This window comes from Oncorhynchus tshawytscha, unplaced genomic scaffold (assembly GCF_018296145.1).
Source record: "Oncorhynchus tshawytscha isolate Ot180627B unplaced genomic scaffold, Otsh_v2.0 Un_contig_739_pilon_pilon, whole genome shotgun sequence".
Classification (NCBI taxonomy): domain Eukaryota; kingdom Metazoa; phylum Chordata; class Actinopteri; order Salmoniformes; family Salmonidae; genus Oncorhynchus; species Oncorhynchus tshawytscha.
Window position 1 is genome coordinate 280184 of NW_024609734.1, and position 20142 is coordinate 300325.

The window sequence follows — 20142 nt, forward strand, 5'->3', positions numbered from 1 at the left end:
AGCAAGAGTGCTGATCTACGATCTGTTTGCCTTTTAGAGCACAATCATTAAGATTACATGGAAAGGTGGAGACCTGATCCTAGATCAGCACTAGCATCTGAAATGTGAACTGGCCCCTTATAGAAGTGCTGGCAGCCAGATGATACACCCAGTATTGACAAAATATGACCACAACATGTTGATACTCTGAAACCTCTTTATTTAAAAGGATTTACAACAAACTGGCACCACTGTGTTAAGTTAAAGGGCTTTCTTTTTCTTTCGGCGCAACTTTCATTTTTGTACATAAGATGCAGACACAAAAATGTGTCACTCGGTCCATTCAAAAAGAAAATGTATACACTAATATTAGCTAAAAAAAATAAAAATAAAATGGTTGTTGAATGTATTGAGATCAACATCAATCATAAAAGCAGAGAATAAGAAATGAAATGACGTTACCTTTAGACCGGATCTAAGGTCAGTTGTTTCCTCTAATACTAAAGGATAACATCTGTGATTGGTGTTGTAGCTGAATCAGAATTAGTTAGGTAATGTTTTATTGTTTAATAATGTTTAATATGTTTTATTTACTTTCAGAATATGCTTATGTGAGATAGTCACTTGGGGCCCAGAGAGGGGAAAGGTCAGGATTGTCTTCATATTTGAACGTGTCTGTAACTATTCCTAAACCATGTGAAGGGCTCCACCATGTCTGTACTCCAGTCACTCCCTCCTTTTCCCATTGGGGGGAGGAGTATGGCAGTGTCTGGAACCATTGTATTACCCCTCTGATGTTGCCCTTCTCTTGACCTAGTATATGACCTAGAGGCACACTCTCCTCCGTGAGCTTGTCCAGGACGGGGTGTATTTGAGATGGGAGTATCTATAATTGACAATAGATATATGCCATTGGATGAGGTAATGTTTTGGTACTAGGAAGTACCAAGAACGAGAAGTAGAACCTTGTCTAAGAGACCAAACTGCACGATAATTTATAGCTAATGCTATCTGGCTATGGGATCCTCCTTTTTGTAAGTAAAAGGCCCTTTGTGAAGTTCTTATGATCTGTGGTTTATCATGTCGACTAGGGGGTGGATCTTTGCTATACAAGATCTCAGTTGCCATTATGTTGACACTCTCAGAGAATTCATTTCTAGACACTGAATTGATCTGAGAGTCACAGGGCTATGGTGAAGCTCATATTATTAAAAGATGACATTTAAGTATAACTCTGGCTGGTGTATGGTTTGTAACTCTCATCATTTAGAAATACAGGAAATTACCACGACATTGGAAAAACTGATCCTAGATTTGTACTAAAGTGTAACTTCTGCCTGGTAACAACCAATCCAAGCCTTCCACCACTGAAACCTGTCCCAATCCAAACCCAAAATAAAAATGCTCACACCACCTGATAAAACCATATCAAAGCTTAGAAAAAATAAATTTGAATCATATCAAGTATGGAAATGGATTAACCTAAAATCTTCAATCCCAAAACCCCTAGTTCCGCCAACAAATTTTATAGAAGGTGTGCATGACTAGAAACTGAATAAAACAACAAATCTTAAAACTACTATTCCGCCTGCGTTTTTGGGCTCAAACAATGTCCTTGAGAGGGTATGGAGGATAACATGGAAAACTTCTAAATCCTCCTGAAATACTTTTAAGCCGTATTAGCCTTCTAGGATTTTCCAAACCCTTTCATCTATGAAAGCCAAATAAATAATCCAACACAGAACACGCTACAAGGGTAGCAGAGCAACGATTCCCAAATCTATTGAAATTAATTATAGAACAGATATGCGGTCTGTGTTTTTCGGTACGCGTCAACATTTCTGACTGCAAAAGATGGACAGAACTTTGGACGAACTTTGCACCCATTTGAACAATGTAGCTCACTTAATTTCTCCAAGAACAAAATCCACTATTTAACAACACAGCTTTCATAGTTTCCACTCAATGCTTTTTTTGGGCAGACATCTAAAAAGGCACACACCAGGTTTTCCAAGGCCCAAATTAGTTGTTTTTCCCATTAAAATAGAACAAAACATGGACCTAGAGTGAGTCCTGATCCAAATGTTTCAGAACCACTGTTTTATGTATAGTCAGATGGCAGTGTATGAGCCTAGTGAACATTGTCCTTGGGGTTGGTTAGGTAGGACTATCCCCTGTCTGAACTACACCTATCCTGTTCTATTAGATTGAGTGGAGACCTTGGAGTACACTATTCCTCTCCTGTCTAAATAATGACGAATGGAATAACAAATCTAAACCTTATGACTCCTGTGCCATGTCCGGTCTGTTAGATTTCATCTAAACCCAGTGAACGACAACATTTATTTCCTGTTAGATTGAATCTGGAGTCAGTCATTATTAGACTGGATGACAACCCCTTAAGACAACAGATCTCAGTGCCTGAACACCATGTTTCCTGTCTACATAATGAATCTGTAATAAAAACCTTGTTAGTTTTTTATTACTAAACCACGTCTGTTAGATTGAGTCAACTGCTTCTTTCTGCTATTTTCCAGGAGCCAGTTCAGTCGTTAGTTGCCATTGTGACATTTAACGATGTTCTAGAACTACTCTGTAATGGTGATCTAACTAGGATGGACATGTTAAGCTGTGTCATTTAGGATTAATGCTTGTTTCACTTCTCGTCCTCCTTTTCTTTGCTACATTCATTCCTTCTCCCCTAATTGGAACAAGAATGATTACAAAACAAGATGTAGAAGGAGATATAGAAGAGTGGATGTAGACGAGAGGGGAAGGAGAGGAGATGGCGGGGGGGCGGTTTAGGCAGTGGTGCCCACTCCTGCTGTAGCTGGTGTGTGTTGTTGTGATGTTGGTGATGCTGTGCTGTTCAGGGCTTTTCCTCGGTGTCTCTGACCCCCTCTCCTCCTGCCTCCACCTCCTGACTTGGGCTGGAGGAGAACAGTCACAACAGAACAAGTGTTACTAAATGTTAAGCCTAGCACACAATTTATGACCACCTCTAACTTTTAGATACTTTTTTACTTTAAAAAATGAGAAATTCTCATTGAAAATGAAATGTAGCTTGTTTTTTTAAATTACACATTAGTTCAGGCCTAAACGTCATTTTAATGTTTTCATTCAAGTAAATAACCTTTTCAGTACTTTTAGAAGTCAAAGTTCATGCTGCACAGGAAAACACTCTTTAGTGTTGGGATAAATGGAAGTCATGGCAGTACTTCTTTAAGACAAACGGCACTGGCGTTTCCTTCCCTCGTTCCATTTACCTGGTTCTCTTTGTTGCCGTCTTTACATAGCGTCTCCTCCTCCCCCACTGTCTGACGCAGACAGACAACCAGACAGACGAGGGAGAGAGAGAAGGAGAGACGGATGGGGAAAGTGAAGGAGGGGACGGGGAGACAAGTTTAATGGACGGAGGTCAGGAAAGATGAAAGGAACGAGTGATGGGGCCGACGATAATGGAGGAGAAGAGTGAACGAAAGTGGGATGAGGAGGGAAAAAAGATGTACCGGTAAGTGGAATGAAAATTGAGAGCGGCAGAGAGGGCTTATTGGCAGACGAGTGTGAGGGTCAAGGAAAGGGAGGACATTTTGAAAAGAGGGATTGTGAAAGACCGGGTGATGAACAATCATAAAAGCGCGGGATAAAGAAAGAGTGAAACGAGATGGAGGGGCATCAGAAGAGAGATTAGCCAGCATATTGGGAAAGAGAAGAAAGATGCTGGTACGACACACACACCAACCTGTCCAACTTTTAGAGTACAATACGCGCACAGCATATTTTAGAGTACCATACGCATGCACGCCCCCCCCACACCAAACGCAGGTTGAAATATCAAAATAAACGGCGAACCAATTATATGAATTTGGGGAGAGGTCTAAAAACAAACATTTAAATTTAGCTAGCTCTTGCTAATTTGTCCTGAGATAAACATTAAGTTGTTATTTTACCTGAAATGCACAAGGTCCTCTACTCCGACAATTAATCCAAACATAAAACGGTCAACCGAAGCGTTTCTAGTCATCTCTCCTCCTTCCAGGCTTATTCAACTTTGAACTTATATGGTGATTGGCATCTAAACGTTCATAGTATTACTACACCGACCGGCAACATAGTTAGTCTTTCAATCACCCACGTGGGTACCTGCCTCTATAAACCAATGAGGAGATGGGAGAGGCAGGACTTGAAGCGTGATCTGCGTCAGAAATAGAAAGGAGTTCTATTTTAGCCCTTGGTAACACAGACGCTCGTTGACGAGGGCGAGCAGTGTGGGTGTAATAACTGAATAACAGGCCTCCTTGCGCGCATACGCTTTTTCAGTTCTGCCCACGAATTTTCTATAGTATTGAGGTCAGGGCTTTGTGATGGCCACTCCAATACCTTGACTTTGTTGTACTTAAGCCATTTTGCCACGAATTCGGATGTATGCTTGGGGTCAATGTCCATTTGGAAGACCCATTTGCGACCAAGCTTGAACTTCCTGACTGATGTCTTGAGATGTTGCTTCCAAGTATCCACATAATTGTCCTACCTCGTGATGCCATCTATTTTCTGAAGTGCACCAGGCCATCTTTTAGCAAAGCACCCTCACAACATGATGCTGCCACTTCCGTGCTTCACGGTTTGGATGGTGTTCTTCGGCTTGAGAGCATCATAACAATGGTCATTGTGGCCAAACAGTTCTATTTCAACAGATCAGAGGACATTTCTCCAAAAAGTATGATCTTTGTCCCAATGTCCAGTTGCAAAACGTAGTCTAGCTTTTTTTTAATGGCGGTTTTGGAGCAGTGGCTTCTTCCTTGCTGAGCAGCCTGTCAGGTTATGTCGATATAGGAATCATTTTACTGTGGATATAGATACTTTTGTACCCGTTTCCTCCAGCATCGTCACAAGGTCCTTTGCTGTTGTTCTGGGATTGATTTGCACTTTTCGCACCAAAGTACGTTTATCTCTAGGAGACAGAACACTTCTCCATCCTGAGCGGTATGACGGCTGCGTGGTCCCATGGTGTTTATACTTGCGTACAATTGTTTGTACAGATGAACGTGGTACCTTCAGTTTGGAAATTGCTCCCAAGGATGAACCAGACTTGGAGGTCTACAATAAAAAACATTGAGGTCTTGGCAGATTTCTTTTGATTTTCCAATGATGTCAAGCAAAGAGGCACTGAATTTGAAGGTAGGCCTTGAAATACATCCACAGATACACCTCCAATTGACTCAAATGATGTCAATTAGCTTATCAGAAGCTTCTAAAGCCATGACATCATTTTCTGGAATTTTCCAAGCTGTTTAAAAGGCACAGTCAACTTAGTGCATGTAAACTTCTGACCCACTGGAATTGTGATACAGTGAATTATAAGTGAAACAGTCGTTGGACGAATTGTGTCATGCAAAGTAGATGTCCTAACCTGCCAAAACTATAGTTCGTTAACAAGACATTCGTGGAGTGGTTGGAAAATAAGTTAATGACTCCAACCTAAGTGTATGTAAACTTCTGACTTCAACTGTACATCCAATCTTGATGTATTAATCTCCATGTCCGTTGACACAAACTCCGTACATGTCTGTGTGGTGCAGCTCGAGAATCAGGATGTTAGAGTCACTCAGTGGATGTATTTTTTATTTAAAATTTTAAAAATAAAATTCAGGCCCCCATTCATTTCTGTGTACTATTAACTCAGATCTCTTACATGGATAGAGAATGCTGTATGTTGGCAGGTCTACACACACACACACCATTCAGTCACTCAACACACAATGCAGAGTTTAACTTTCCTCCTACTCTTCTAGCAAGTCATTATTTGACCTCTTACTTCAGGATGTTCTCTAACCCCCTCCCTTAGTTAGAAATAGTTTGTGTAGAACAGATGGTCTGTCATGTAGAATTGGGAATCATGTCAGCTCTACTCATTACATCTATGTCCAAGACCCTCCCTCCTCCAGGTGTTGTTTCTAAGCCTCGGCCTCCCGGTAGCTGAGCAGTAGCTGTCCTGTGTCGTGGCTGTACACAAGTGTTCGGTCTAAGCTCCTCCTTCATGTCTAATGCTGCATTCATAACCAAGTGGGAAGGCGTTCATTGCCAGTTGTGAAGTCGTAAATACCAGTTGGATGCATTCACGTGCTTTGAACTTGTTGAGAAAAGCTGATTGGCTAATGGCCAACAAGCTGCATCCACCATAATCTTGCTTGTAAATCAAGTCATATTAATAGATAAAAATAGTTTATAAATAATGTTTTGTTGTTGCATTTAACTGCCAAAAATGCTGTTATAGGTAATTTCCTTAGTAGGTGACATCAGAGGTCAGCATGTGGGAGAAGTCAGAGCTCAGGGATGATAGTAATAACCAGTAGGAGGGGCATTCAAGTGGATTTTTCCCAGTCCTATGTGGTAAATACCACCTTCCCACTTGGTTATGAACGCAGGGTAGTCCCTTTCTTCACCAGTTGTTCAGTCTAAGCCCCTCCCTACCCCAGTAGCTCACCGGTAGCTGTCCTGCGCTGGGGCTGTCAGGCCGCGGTGCGGATCCTGCCTCCTCATTGGCTGACGTGGTGCCCTTCTTAGTGGACTGCATCTTGGCCTGCTGGGCCTTGGTGACTGACTGGAGCAGCTGGAGAGACACACGTACAGGTGGAGTTAGTTAGGAGGTAGTCTGGGACGCTTTAGAATAAAAGGTATAAGCCCTTCATAACACACACGACAAAGCTGGTGAAGAGACAGTGAGTTATTGTAACAATGCTCCATGACCTTTTATAAACTTATGACCATTCATAACCCCTTACAACTAGTTATAACCCCCATACCTTGGTGATGGTGCCCACAGCCTTGGTGCGTCCCTCTCTGAACACCAGTCTCTGGTCTGTGTGGAGGTACTCTGGGGTCTTGATGAATCTGAAGTGGACTGAGGCCTTGTCCCCAGTACGTAGACAGTCTCTGTTCATGGTCAGAATGGTGGCTGTCTGTCTGATGCTGCCACAGTGCACTGAGGGAGAGAAAGTCAGAAAAATAACAATTGACATACCAGTGGCATTGCAACTGGACGTGTCCCATTTTTGTGTGATTGTAGGAGGAACAAAGACCTAATATGAATATAGCTGAAACTTTAATGCTAAATTGAACATCGCCACAGTATACAAGCAACCATGAACACACCCACACGTTTAAAAGCCGCTCACCCATAGCCTGGTATCGTGGGGATATGGTGGTGGGGTGGTGCAGGACCAGTATCTCAGCCATGAACTCCCAGGTAGCCTGAGGTGTTAGTCTGGGAGAGATCATCACCATCCCCTTCCTGATGGAGGAACGCTTGATCTGGAGGAGAAGAAAGAGGGAGAGGGGTGAAAAAGGGGCCGGGGGAGGAGAGAAACATTAGGACAGACTGTCAGAAATGTGCTGATTGAGGATGTTTTTTTCCCCAATGGGAGTCATCCATTAATGGATTATGGACAGAGAATTTTCTGGAGAAAAACAAAAAGGTCCCTCTTTTTACATCTGCAGCTTATTCGAAAGTTGCTGACTTGAGCTGATCTTTAGACACAAAAGCAGACAATGTATGAACGCATGTACGACTTCATCTGTGTGGTCGTGCCTCTGTGTGGTTGTGTCTCTGTGTGGTTGTAGCCTTACAATCAGACGCGTAAAAACACACCTTTTTGAGCGCGAAGGAGGCGGTCTGTCCCCCCCGGACCTCTTTGACAGGCATCCTCTTGCGGTGGATAGATTTGACAGCGATGGAGAGGAAACTGCCCAGGGGGTCTGGTCCGAGCAGCAGCGTGTCATTCAGTCGTATCAATCCACGTAACGTAGTGCCGGATACTACTGTGCCCACACCCTGAGGACAGATAGGAGACGTCAATACAACACAGCTTGTTAAATGATTAGTGTGTGTGTGGTGCTGATGGTTGTGTGTGTGTGTGGTGTGTACTAACCGGTACCGAGTAGGTGTCATCGATCTGGAACTCGGCAGGCTCATCTTCTCGATAGGAGGTTTTAGAAGACAGTAGGTTGAGGAACATCTTCAGAAGATCCATGTTGTCTCCTGTTACATTGGAGACCTGGAAGATTGGACACATCCTAGGGGGAGAGACAGAGAGAGGAGGGAGAAGAGAAAGGAAAGAGTGGAGGATTAAGGCGACATACGTTACCCATAAATCAATTCAAATGTTATTGGTCACATACAAAAAAATTGAGCAGATGTTATTGTGGGTGAAGCGAAATGCTTGTGTTCCTAGCGCCAACAGTGCAGTAGTATCTAACAATTCACAACATTACACACAAACCTCAAAATAAAAGAATGGAATTAAGAAATATATAAATATTAGGATGAGCAATGACAGAGTGGCATTGACTAGAATACAGTATATTAACATATGAAATGGGTACAACATTATGTAACATGACTAGTGATTCCATGTCTATGTGTATAGGGCAGCAGCCTATAAGGTGCAGGGTTGAGTAACCGGGTGGTGGCCAGCTAGTGACAGTGACTAAGTTCAGGAAAGACCTTTTTGGCCTTTCTGTGACGTCGGGTGCTGTAGGTGTCCTGAGAGCAGGCAGTGGTTCCCCGGTGACGCGTTGGGCAGACCGCACCACCCTATGGAGAGCTCTGTGGTTGCGGGCAGTGGTTACCCGGTGACGCGTTGGGCAGACCGTAACCACCCTATGGAGAGCTCTGTGGTTGCGGGCAGTGGTTCCCCGGTGACGCGTTGGGCAGACCGCACCACCCTATGGTGAGCTCTGTGGTTGCAGGCAGTGGTTCCCCAGTGACGCGTTGGGCAGACCGCACCACCCTATGGAGAGCTCTGTGGTTGCAGGCAGTGGTTCCCCCCGGCACCGCACCACCCTATGGAGAGCTCTGTGGTTGCGGGCAGTGGTTCCCCGGTGACGACCGCACCACCCTATGGAGAGCTCTGTGGTTGCGGGCAGTGGTTCCCCCGGTTGCACCACCCTATGGAGAGCTCTGTGGTTGGGCAGACCGCACCACCCTATGGAGAGCTCTGTGGTTGCGGGCAGTGGTTCCCCGGTGACGACCGTTGGGCAGACCTGTGGTTGGGGCAGTGGTTCCCCGGTGACGCGTTGGGCAGACCGCACCACCCTATGGTGAGCTCTGTGGTTGCGGGCAGTGGTTCCCCGGTGACGCGTTGGGCAGACCGCACCACCCTATGGAGAGCTCTGTGGTTGCGGGCAGTGGTTCCCCGGTGACGCGTTGGGCAGACCGCACCACCCTATGGAGAGCTCTGTGGTTGCGGGCAGTGGTTCCCCGGTGACGCGTTGGGCAGACCGCACCACCCTATGGAGAGCTCTGTGGTTGGGGGCAGTGGTTCCCCGGTGATGGGCAGACCGCACCACCCTATGGAGAGCTCTGTGGTTTGCGGGCAGTGGTTCCCCTATGGAGAGCTCTGTGGTTGCGGGCAGTGGTTCCCCGGTGACGCGTTGGGCAGACCGCACCACCCTATGGAGAGCTTTGCGGTTGCAGGCAGTGCAGCTGTGAGGTTCTTAGGGTACAAGCCAAATTTCTTCAGCTTCCTATGTTTGAAGAGGTGCGGTTACGCTGCCTTCACCACACTATCTGTGTGGGTGGACCATTTCAGATTGTCAGTGATGAGTACGCTAAGGAACCGAGGACAGAGAGCAGGGAGAGCTTTTCACCTTCTCCAATGCGTTCCTGTTGATGTGGATGGGAGGAGTGCTCCCTGTCTCCTGAAGACCACGATCAGCTCCTTTGTTTTGTTGAGGCGATTTCCCTAGCACCACTCCGCCAGGGCCCTCACCTCCTCCTCATGAAACATATACCTCCGCCTTCCTTCTTCCAGGAGAGTTCTTTATTCCTGTCTGCGCAATGTACTGAGAACCCAGCTGGCTGTATGGACCGGGACAGTATATCTGGAGAGCCATGATTCCATGAAACAGAGTATGTTACCGTCCCTGAGCTCATCTACTTTATTGTCCAGGGACTGAACATTAGCGAGTAATATACTCGGAATCGGTGGATGGTGTGCACGCCTCCCGTGTTGGAATATAGAAGTCCACTCCAAACACCTCTTCCAACCACCACAAGGAAACTGTGTTAATTCACTAGTATTTACCTCTCTGAGCTGAAGTTGGATGCAGTGACGATAACGTCATCTTTGTTTTGAACCAGTACGGGGATCTTTCTACATCCTGGGGACTTCAGTAACCTCTGTAACAGATGCAGTGTCTCTGGGAAATACAAACACAATTATTAACACACATTGTGTGTGTTCATTTGTTAACCAAACAGACTAACGGGGAGGAACTGAATGGATTTTTCCAATGAAAAAAAATTAAAACAGTTACATTTCACTATGATGATCATGTTTTAATGATTTGAACAGGGCCATGTTCCACAGTCCATCTCTCACCTGCTAGGATGTTGGCTGGACACATGTCTATCTTGGTGACCACTACAAAGACTGGTACATTCAGGGCTAGAGCCAAACCTAGATGCTCCTTGGTCATCCCTACAATACCTGCATTACTGCCCACCTAGTGAGAGAGAGGAAAGGAAGGAGAGAGATGTAGAAGAGTGAGCGAGAGAAAGAGGATGAGCAAAGTCACTGACACAGTAAATGTCTGTGGTGATAAGCAACTGACCATGTGTGAGTGAAAACACAAACACACCACCCCCGTCTCTCACCATGAGCATACAGAAGTCTGGTAAGTGTCCGGTCATTCCAAACACAGTGGTTTTCAGGTACTTCTCGTGGCCGGCAAGATCTATGAAGGTGATGACCTTAGAGGACCTCTCACAGATCTTAGTCCAGTCCAGACTGCCCCCGTGATTATCTGGCTTATTCACCACCTAGGAGCAGAGACCGAGAGAGGTTGGTTTAAATCAGAGTGCTGGACAACACGCTAGGGTCAAAATGGACCAGGCTCCAAGTCAGCTTTGTTTACGTTTTGAATGCTGCTGGTCCTGTCACTCTCCGTCTCCTGCCTATGTCATCCCTATCTAACTTAATGTCCTTAGAGACTCCTAAGTCAACCCCAAGTCATTATCTTACATGTCCCTCCTGGTCAAAGCCCAGGATGTCATTCCCCACACTGCTGGTCCTGCCGCTCTCCATCTCGTGTTTGTGTCGGAAGAGTTTCTGCCTGGCGAACCCCCTGCCGTTGTCCAGCTCCCCGTGGGTCAACACCCCCAGCAGGGTGCTCTTACCGGCATCCACGTTACCCACCACCGCCACCCTGTATGGGAAGGACAGAGAGCTGTTATGTGCAACACCAAATGTTGCAGAACACTGATCCTGAAAGCAAACCAACTTCTTCTCCCTCTGAGAAGACCTAATAATAAATTGACGAATGTCTGTCTCCCACCCCCCCCTCACCTCACTTCCAGGAAGTCCTCCTCTCCGACCCGTCGGCGGATGAGGTAGTCTCGTACTTTCCCCCCTGCGTCGCTACGTTCTCTCAGCAGGATCATGTCTGCCTCTATCTGCTCACACAGGGATTGAACCGTGGCCACTGATGCCTCCATGTCCCCCTCGTCCAGACCATAGTCACCTCCGTCTGATGAAGAAACGAGGGGGGGGCGAAGCAGGAGAGAGGGTGGATGTAAGGTGAAGTCACACTAACCACACTGCCCATTACTCTGAGAACGCCCATGCTGTGTCTTTACCCAGACATAAGGCCTTAATTACAGGGTACTTGACTGCATTCCCAGTTTACGTCAGGTAATGTAGCTATAGTAGTTCCATTAAAGTTTGGGCAAATTAAAGGAACAATGGAGCAGAAGCTGAGAAGGTGGAGGCTTGACGTTTTGCCAACTGACCATTAAAGGGTTAAATCAGGATAAACAAGTTAGCTAGTGTTTCTCAGACTTAACTGGCTAAGGATGTTACATACACTGATATGCATCGGTTCCCAATTCAAGTGTTTAAGATACAAGTACATCGCTCAGCGGACTCCAGACTGATCCAAATGTAGCATGAATCGGTAAAGAAAAACCATTAAAACATGTTGTTGTTGCTTATAATACATTCTACCATCCGAAAATACCTCTTATATTGTGACAACTGATGCTCCCGCTCTGTGTTGAACCTACATGCAGTTCAACTAACCCCCGGCCAACTAACCCCCGGCCAACTAACCCCCGTAGCCTAGTCAACCTGCGCACGAGTAGCCTAGTCAACCTGCGCACGAGTAGCCTAGTCAGTAGCCAAGTCAACCTAACGAGTAGCCCAGGCCAAGCCTCAACCCCAGTAGCCAGTCAACCGAGTAGCCTAGTCAACCTGCGCCAGTAGCCTAGTCAACCTGCGCACGAGTAGCCTAGTCAACCTGCGCACGAGTAGCCTAGTCAACCTGCGCACGAGTAGCCTAGTCAACCTGCGCACGAGTAGCCTAGTCAACCTGCGCACGAGTAGCCTAGTCAACCTGTGATCTGGGACCAACCTGACTGGTCTCAGATCTGTTTGTGTTTAAACAACTGACAAAAAGCACAACTGATCTGGGACATCAGGTCTGTGTTCTGTAAGGGGGTCACCATTGATCTGTGTTTATTGGAGATGTTTACACATGAGCACCATGTGTTCTGTTGTGTGGTTTAGGTATATGGCCCGAAAATAAAGGTAGGAAAGTAGGTTATCCCTTCTCACCTGAGCCCACTCCCACCACATAAATGGTCTCCCCACATCCTTCATCCATCCTCTCTCGGAGTTGCCGTAGTAACGAGTCATACTGTTCTCCTGTGGGGCTGACCAGAGTCTGCTAGGAAAGAGAGAAAATATATGTTTAGGTTCATTCACTGGTGTTATGGTTGTTTGATAATTGACAGAAACTTAGATAAGTGTTTAAAATAACATTTTATTGTAAACTGGACTCTGTGATACATCTAAATTTACAACGTAAATAAAAAAAAACATAACATTACAGTTTATGTCCAGTAGAGGACAGGGCAGAATAACACTAACAAAACAAAGTAAGAACGGCCAGACAGACAGCATGCAAATATTGAAGCAAGTAGCTAGAAGCTAGGCCTGGGTCGTTTGTTGACGTTACAATGACGTAGCCTAGCTTCTGGCAAGCCTGACCAAGTTGTAAATGTGCACATGCATGATGATTCATGCAATTATGAACATACTGATGTTTAAGCCACACTTTATTATTTGAAATAAATTATATTTGCAAGATAAATATAGGTTTCAGGCCTGATTGGTGTCAGTTTTGCCCCCCAGCTAACACGCCAGACTCCAACTAATAATAGTCTTCAGTTTAGAATAGAATTAGTTTAAATCAGCTGTGTTTGCTGGGGAGAAAAGTGTGGCACCAAATCAGGCCCCCGAGGACTGGAGTTGCCAAGGCCTAAATCTGGTCAAATCATCTTTGGTTGTTTCGCCAACTGTTGTGTCTACACAGAGTGGCACCTATATACGTGTCATTCATTCACCATTGCATGTTTTGGTTGGTACTGGTCACTCGAAAAAATACATGTCCGGTCATACTTCAACCAAATTAAATGTCATTATAAAATTGTCATTTTCATTTAAAAAAATAGCAACATATTTTTTGTTAAAGCTGATGTAAAATTGAAATCCACGCATGCATATGCCATGTAGCTAGCTTTAGCTGAGTCGAGAGCAGGGCCTACCTTGCTAGTAAAGTCTAAATGATCCTCGGACTCGCCGTTAACATTCTCCCCGTCTTCGAAGCACTCTGCCCCTGAAAGGTCATCCCCACAGTCCGGTGCGAATATAGAAACTGGTACTACGGATTCCTCTTTCGGTAATGTCCCCGGGCTTAGCCCTGGCTCTATTGCTGCCAACGACGCCATCTCCCGAAACCTTCAGAAAAAGTAATTCAATTGCAAACTGCTAGCATAACATAGCTAAGCTAACATTAGCTCACAAATCAAGCTTGCTACTGACACCAACATATTATGATGCAATGCATGCAACAATTGTGTACAGCAACTGCTTACGGTTTAAATTAGGCTAAAACGTTCCTTACGTAGCAATTCATGTTGTATTAGTACTGTTAAGAAAACATATACATTTAACATACCAGAAGTAGCAGTGTACATAGAAGGTTTGCTTTAGGTAGCCTATATGAGTGTGGCCCGCCCCTATGTTAAATACAGAAACAGGATTGGCTACCCTCCGTTCTTGAACGTTGACAGGTGTTCAACACAGAATGGAATTATTTCACTGAAACAGAAAATCAATACATTTTTCTCTTAGAGTTTTGACTCTCTTTCAATGTGTCATATGCACACGTAATATAGTGTGTGCACGATTATAGAAACGCCTTAGAGCAAATATTTGAATAAAGTATTAAAATACTGTATGGTAAGTAATGTGTGTAGTAACTATATTTACCACTAGATCGCAGTTTCATTGGTCAAAATACAGTGGATGGACACCTACATTGACTGTACTCGAAAGGATCAAATGAATCACTAAAATGTCCAGTTTTGTTGTGTAAGACTCAGAAACACCCCACTACAGGCTGGAAGGGAGAAGAATGAAACGAGAAAGAATGAAAAATCAAATAGATAGAGCCCTCCACCCTGTTGATAAATATGTCCCAAATGGCACCATATTCCCTACATAGTGCACTACTTTTGACAAGAGCTCTATGGGCACCGATAAAAAACAAATGTGTACGCTATATGGTGCCATTTGGTACATTCTCTGGCAACTCACTCCAAATATATGTGACTATCTTCGAGTGGAGGCTGCTAAGGGGAGGATGGCCCATGTTAATGGCTGGAATAATGTCTGGAATGGTTTCCATGTGGTTGATACCATTCCATTGACTCCATTCCATCCATTACTATGAGCAATCCTCCCCTCAGCAGACTTGACTGCTTCCTTCTATTGCTTGGTTGGAAATGTAGGTTGGTGATATTATTGGCCCTGATTGGTCACCACTTTTACAACTCCTTCTCTTATTGGCTAGTACAAAATTCTAAACCCTGCCCTTTCTACAATACCAGACTGTAAAATGAAAACTTTGTCACTTTTCAGGCTTTTTCTGCTGAGATTTCATTGAGAAGTCTGCCAAGATGGTATGTATGACTGTAATTAATTCAGAACTATTCTTTTATCAACTTCCTCTGCTTTCAAACTATCTACACTCTATAGCATATCAGATACATTGTTTAAACACCTCCCTTTCAAAGGCAAATCAATACAAGGTAGAGGGACAGGGAGTTAGTTAGCTGGTAAAGTTTGTGTGCAGCTTCTGAAATTGATGTTTTGCTTTGATACTGTGTTATCATGATTATTATTATCACAGTACAAATAACCTTGGGACAACTGGAATTTAATATGAGTCTGTGATTAAATGACTTTCATTGCCGATATGATTTATTCTACTACAGGGGCAGTCCATACAATCCATATGTGGTTCTTTGTGGTCTTTTGCAATAGTGTTCCTTATATTTGATGTACTGTGAATTACTGTGAGTGGTGAGTCTGGAGATTAGTTGGATTCAGGGTTGTAAAAAGTAAGAGGATGACACCTGTATATTCTACAGCCTTTAGATCAGCGCTCTCCAACCCTGTTCCTGGAGAGATACCCTCCTGTAGGTTTTCACTCTAACCCTGTTCCTGGAGAGCTACCCTCCTGTAGGTTTTCACTCCAACCCTGTTCCTGGAGAGCTACCCTCCTGTAGGTTTTCACTCCAACCCTGTTCCTGGAGAGCTACCCTCCTGTAGGTTTTCATTCCAACCCTGTTCCTGGAGAGCTACCCTCCTGTAAGGTTTTCACTCCAACCCTGTTCCTGGAGAGCTTACCCTCCTGTAGGTTTTCACTCCAACCCTGTTCCTGGAGAGCTACCCTCCTGTAGGTTTTCACTCCAACCCTGTTCCTGGAGAGCTACCCTCCTGTAGGTTTTCACTCCAACCCTGTTCCTGGAGAGCTACCCTCCTGTAGGTTTTCACTCCAACCCTGTTCCTGGAGAGCTACCCTCCTGTAGGTTTTCACTCAGTTGTAACTAACCCAATTCAGCTTATAAACCAGCTAATTATTAGAATCAGGTGAGCTAGATTAGGGTTGTAGACCGTAGGATACCCAATAGTTCAGCAGTCCAGAAATATTCTGTGTCACAATATCAATGTGTCTAACTTTGTTGCTTTGAACCACAAGAAATGTACAACGTCAATGTATTCTATCCCCAACGAATTACGGAGTTTCTGAGAATTGACTGGAGACTCCACCTGTTTGATGATTAACGTCATTATTGATCTGAGATACAGAGACAGGTGATGCAGTGTTCCAAGGTGCGGCCCAGGTATAGGGTCTAACTACCATATCTTCTACGTGACTATTACCATGTGATACCAGGGACATTGACCCACTGATACAGAGGACACAATGACTACCATTTATTAGATCCAACCAATGATTGTTTGAAGGGAGGTATTATGTGAATCTCAATAGCATCATTGACGATGCAGTGTCGCACGCACGCACACACACACACACACACACACACCACAGATTGTAGTACAGACAGAGGGTGTGGTAGGGTCTTAGCTCGTCTTTGAATCACCAGTTTCATCCTCTATTTTTTTTAGTCTCACTGTTGTAAACCATTTAAGACTTTACTGTCTCCTTGTGACCACTTCCTGACCATCTCAACGGTCAAACAGCATTCAAACAACGTTTAGGTCCTGTTTTGCTGCTTTTATGACCCTGTGTTCGGTATTTTATGACTGATCCCAGATATGATTGTGCAAACATGGCGTGACAATGACTGTAGGAGTCGTCTAGTACAAACAGATCTGGGACCCGGATATGGTTTTATTACCCATGGGTGTTTCACTCACTACCCCAATAAGGTTGATCATTAACACTGAACAAGATAACCTGACCATAGGTTCTGTTACCGTGGTTCCATGTGCACCATAGACATGCTGATACGAATCTGAAAAACACAGGTGGCTGGTGGCATCTTAATTGGGGATGACGGGCTCATAGTAATGACTGGAACTGAATTAATGGAGTGGTATGGAACTCATCATGGTTTTCCACGTGTTTGATACTTTTCCATTCACTCCATTCCAGCCGTAATTATGAGATGTCCTCCCCTCAGCAGCCTCCTGAGCTGTAACGTTTATGCAGTAGTACATGCCAGTTATGGATAACAACGTTTTCAAAAACACAAAGGTCATACAACGTTCATACTGATGTCATTGACACTTAAGGATGATCAACTAAAGGTTCATTGCTCCATTGTCATGTCAACTCCATCGTCATGTCAACTCCATCGTCATGTCAACTCCATCGTCATGTCAACTCCATCGTCATATCAACTCCATCATCATGTCAACTCCATCGTCATGTCAACTCCATCGTCATGTCAACTCCATCGTCATGTCAACTCCATCATCATGTCAACTCCATCGTCATATCAACTCCATCGTCATGTCAACTCCATCGTCATATCAACTCCATCGTCATGTCAACTCCATCGTCATGTCAACTCCATCGTCATATCAACTCCATCGTCATGTCAACTCCATCGTCATATCAACTGGGCCTAGATGAACATTATCCCTGTTATGGGAACCAAACTCTGCAGACCAATGAGATTTATTTTCCCCACTTCTCATTTACTCTTAGTCTCTGCTATTTGTACTGTTCATTTGGCAAGGTAACTGTTTTCTATGAGCTCAGTGCAGTAAGACGCTTATTATCTTTGTATTCATCCCATTTGTTAACCCTTTAGTTGTCTAATTTCTCCTTCCTAGACGTTCCGTGTGGAAAACATGTCCTTCAAGCAGGGTCAGGAGATGACGTTCACAGGGAAGACCAAGTCTGGAGCCTCTAAGTAAGATCCTGGCACTTCACCTTTCAACTCAAACCCAACACAGTGTTTCCCCTAGCATTAGTCCTAGAGACACTCCTAGTGCCTCACTCACAAGATTTAGCAGAACCCTGACACTCTTGGTTTCAATTCAATGTTTTGGTGCTTGTAGCCCTGATTGTACTTTTTGGGTATTTCGCAGCCCACCAAGTGTATATATGGGAAACACTGCAAACAGTGCACATACAAGTCACCATTGGTTTCAACTATTGGTTTCAACTACTGGTTTCAACTACTGGTTTCAACTACTGGTTTCAACTATTGGTTTCAACTACTGGTTCAACTATTGGTTTCAACTACTGGTTTCAACTATTGGTTTCAGCTACTGGTTCAACTATTGGTTTCAACTATTGGTTTCAACTACTGGTTTCAACTATTGGTTTCAACTATTGGTTTCAACTACTGGTTTCAACTACTGGTTTCAACTACTGGTTTCAACTATTGGTTTCAACTACTGGTTTCAACTACTGGTTTTGGTGTTTGTAGCCCCGGATGTCACATTGGGGGCCTTTGCAGCCCACAATATACATACCAAAAGGTTGTCATGGTTATTGACATGGTTTCAATTCAATTTGGCTAAGCAAAAACAAACCACGCTCATGGAGAACTTATTGTGTTACTTTTTTTGGACTGAATTATCATATCTCATTTCCTGTTTCATTTTATTTTATCTCCCCCATCTCTCCCTCTCTTTCTCTCACTCTCTCTAAATCTCCCCCCTCCTCCATCTCTACCCCCCCATAGCTTCACCATCAACATTGGCCACGACAGTGACAACTACGCCCTCCACTTCAACCCTCGTTTCAACCACGGACACATCGTGTGTAACTCTCTGTCTGGAGGAAGCTGGGGAGACGAACTCAAGGAAGGTCACTTCCCCTTCCAGGATGGAGAGCAGTTCAAGGTGTGTGTGTGTGTGTGTGTGTGCTCGCGTGTGTGTGTGTGTGATAAGGTAATAATCACCAGTCTAACATTTCATCATAGGTCAGTCTGGTCACACAGTCTGACTCTAACTGCAAATATAATGTGTAACAGATTTAGAGTCCACAGTTAGTCTACACTGGTGATTATAACAGCATCTATTGTATAAGTACATCTGATAGAGTAATCTCAATGGCTCATAGATTTGGCTCACTAGGAAGCCAGTGTAAGCCCGCCTAACTGTTGAATTGAATCATTACAAATAAGTCATTAACCAGGAGCCATTCAAATAACGTCTACAGAAATAAAGCAGTAGATCATTATAACTTGCCTCAAAGATTCTAGCCTCCCGTGCCTGACTGCTACAGACTGCAGACTCCAAGACACATGGCTGGTAAATTAAATTCTAAACCTTTCTCTCTCTCCATTTCTCTCTCTCTCTCTCTCTCTCTCTCATCCCTCCGTCCAGCTGGTCCTCAACTTCACCAATGAGCAGTTCTACATCAAGCTGCCAGACGGTCACATGATGGACTTCCCCAATCGCCTTGGCGACTGCAAGTACAACCACATCATGGTTGACGGAGATGTCAAGGTCATCAGCTTCAAGATCAAATAGAGGTTGACCTTTAATCTCTAACAGTTGTCTAAATCCTTTGAAACAATACCTGTGAATTTATTTATACCAACTCTGAGCTCTCATTGTGTACGTTGTGTAGTGAGAGGAAAACCCACTAGATGGCGCCACTGTCAAACACACTTCTACCAGAAACCTGTGGAGAGACCATTCCAGATGTGTTAATAAAACCTCCGTGAAAGCAAACAATGTTTTCAATATCTTTATGTGGCCTTTGTATAAACTTTGAATACTTTTGGTGTGTCCTTAACGAGAGGCCGAATCTTTATTTCCTTACTCACTAGTGTTGGAGATAGAATCACAAGCTTTCCGATGCACCTGCAATAACATCTGCAAATCTGTAGCAACCAATAAACTTCAATTTGATTTAGTGTATTCTCTTTTTCTCTTTCCCTCTCTCTCTCTCTCGCTCAACCCCCCCCCCATACTCATACAGCGGTCAGTCATGACATCATCAGAGCGAGACACATTACTGTTTATTAGACTGTAGCCTGGGTGTTAATCCTCTTCTGCACACACACACACACACACACACTAGTGTAGCCTGGGTGTTAACCATGGTCTCCCACCGTAAAATAATTGACTGTGAACTCACTAGGTCAGTGTACTCACTTATACAGTCTATTGTCACTGTCCTGCCTGTCTGTCTGTTTGCCTGTCTCCTGTCTGTCTGTCTGTCTGCCTGCCTCCCTGTCTTTCTGTCTGTCTGTCTGTCTGTCTGCCTACTGCCTGTTTGCCTGCCTGCCTCCTGTCTGTCTGTCTCCTGGGTGAACTAGAA

The 20142-nt window shown here is 44.3% G+C and overlaps 2 protein-coding genes across 7 annotated transcripts; one reads left to right on the forward strand and one right to left on the reverse strand.

Moving 5' to 3' along the window:
• Positions 1-182: 182 nt before the first annotated feature.
• Positions 183-14151, reverse strand: LOC112259467 (GTP-binding protein 1). 5 transcript variants are annotated; one of them, XM_042317355.1, is made up of 15 exons: positions 13999-14151; positions 13586-13778; positions 12594-12702; positions 11328-11508; positions 11004-11187; positions 10637-10801; positions 10362-10485; positions 10065-10179; positions 7908-8052; positions 7628-7810; positions 7155-7290; positions 6783-6961; positions 6464-6589; positions 3246-3296; positions 183-2909 (listed from the first exon to the last, which is right to left on the reverse strand). In XM_042317355.1, exons 2-15 carry the CDS (start codon positions 13766-13768, stop codon positions 2781-2783), a joined length of 2010 nt encoding a protein of 669 aa, XP_042173289.1. In that variant the 5' UTR covers positions 13769-13778; positions 13999-14151; the 3' UTR covers positions 183-2780. The 5 variants fall into 5 exon arrangements, with proteins under 5 accessions (XP_042173289.1, XP_042173291.1, XP_042173287.1 ...); XM_042317357.1 differs by having other exon boundaries at positions 3246-3292; positions 12594-12705; XM_042317353.1 differs by having other exon boundaries at positions 12594-12705.
• A 752-nt stretch (positions 14152-14903) lies between these two features.
• On the forward strand, positions 14904-19739 carry lgals2b (lectin, galactoside-binding, soluble, 2b). 2 transcript variants are annotated; one of them, XM_042317359.1, is made up of 5 exons: positions 14904-15004; positions 17694-17773; positions 18554-18713; positions 19200-19348; positions 19447-19739. In XM_042317359.1, the coding sequence occupies exons 1-4, from the start codon at positions 15002-15004 to the stop codon at positions 19344-19346; spliced, it is 390 nt and encodes a 129-aa protein (XP_042173293.1). In that variant the 5' UTR covers positions 14904-15001; the 3' UTR covers positions 19347-19348; positions 19447-19739. The 2 variants fall into 2 exon arrangements, with proteins under 2 accessions (XP_042173293.1, XP_042173292.1); XM_042317358.1 differs by having other exon boundaries at positions 19200-19739.
• The last annotated feature ends 403 nt before the right edge of the window (positions 19740-20142 follow it).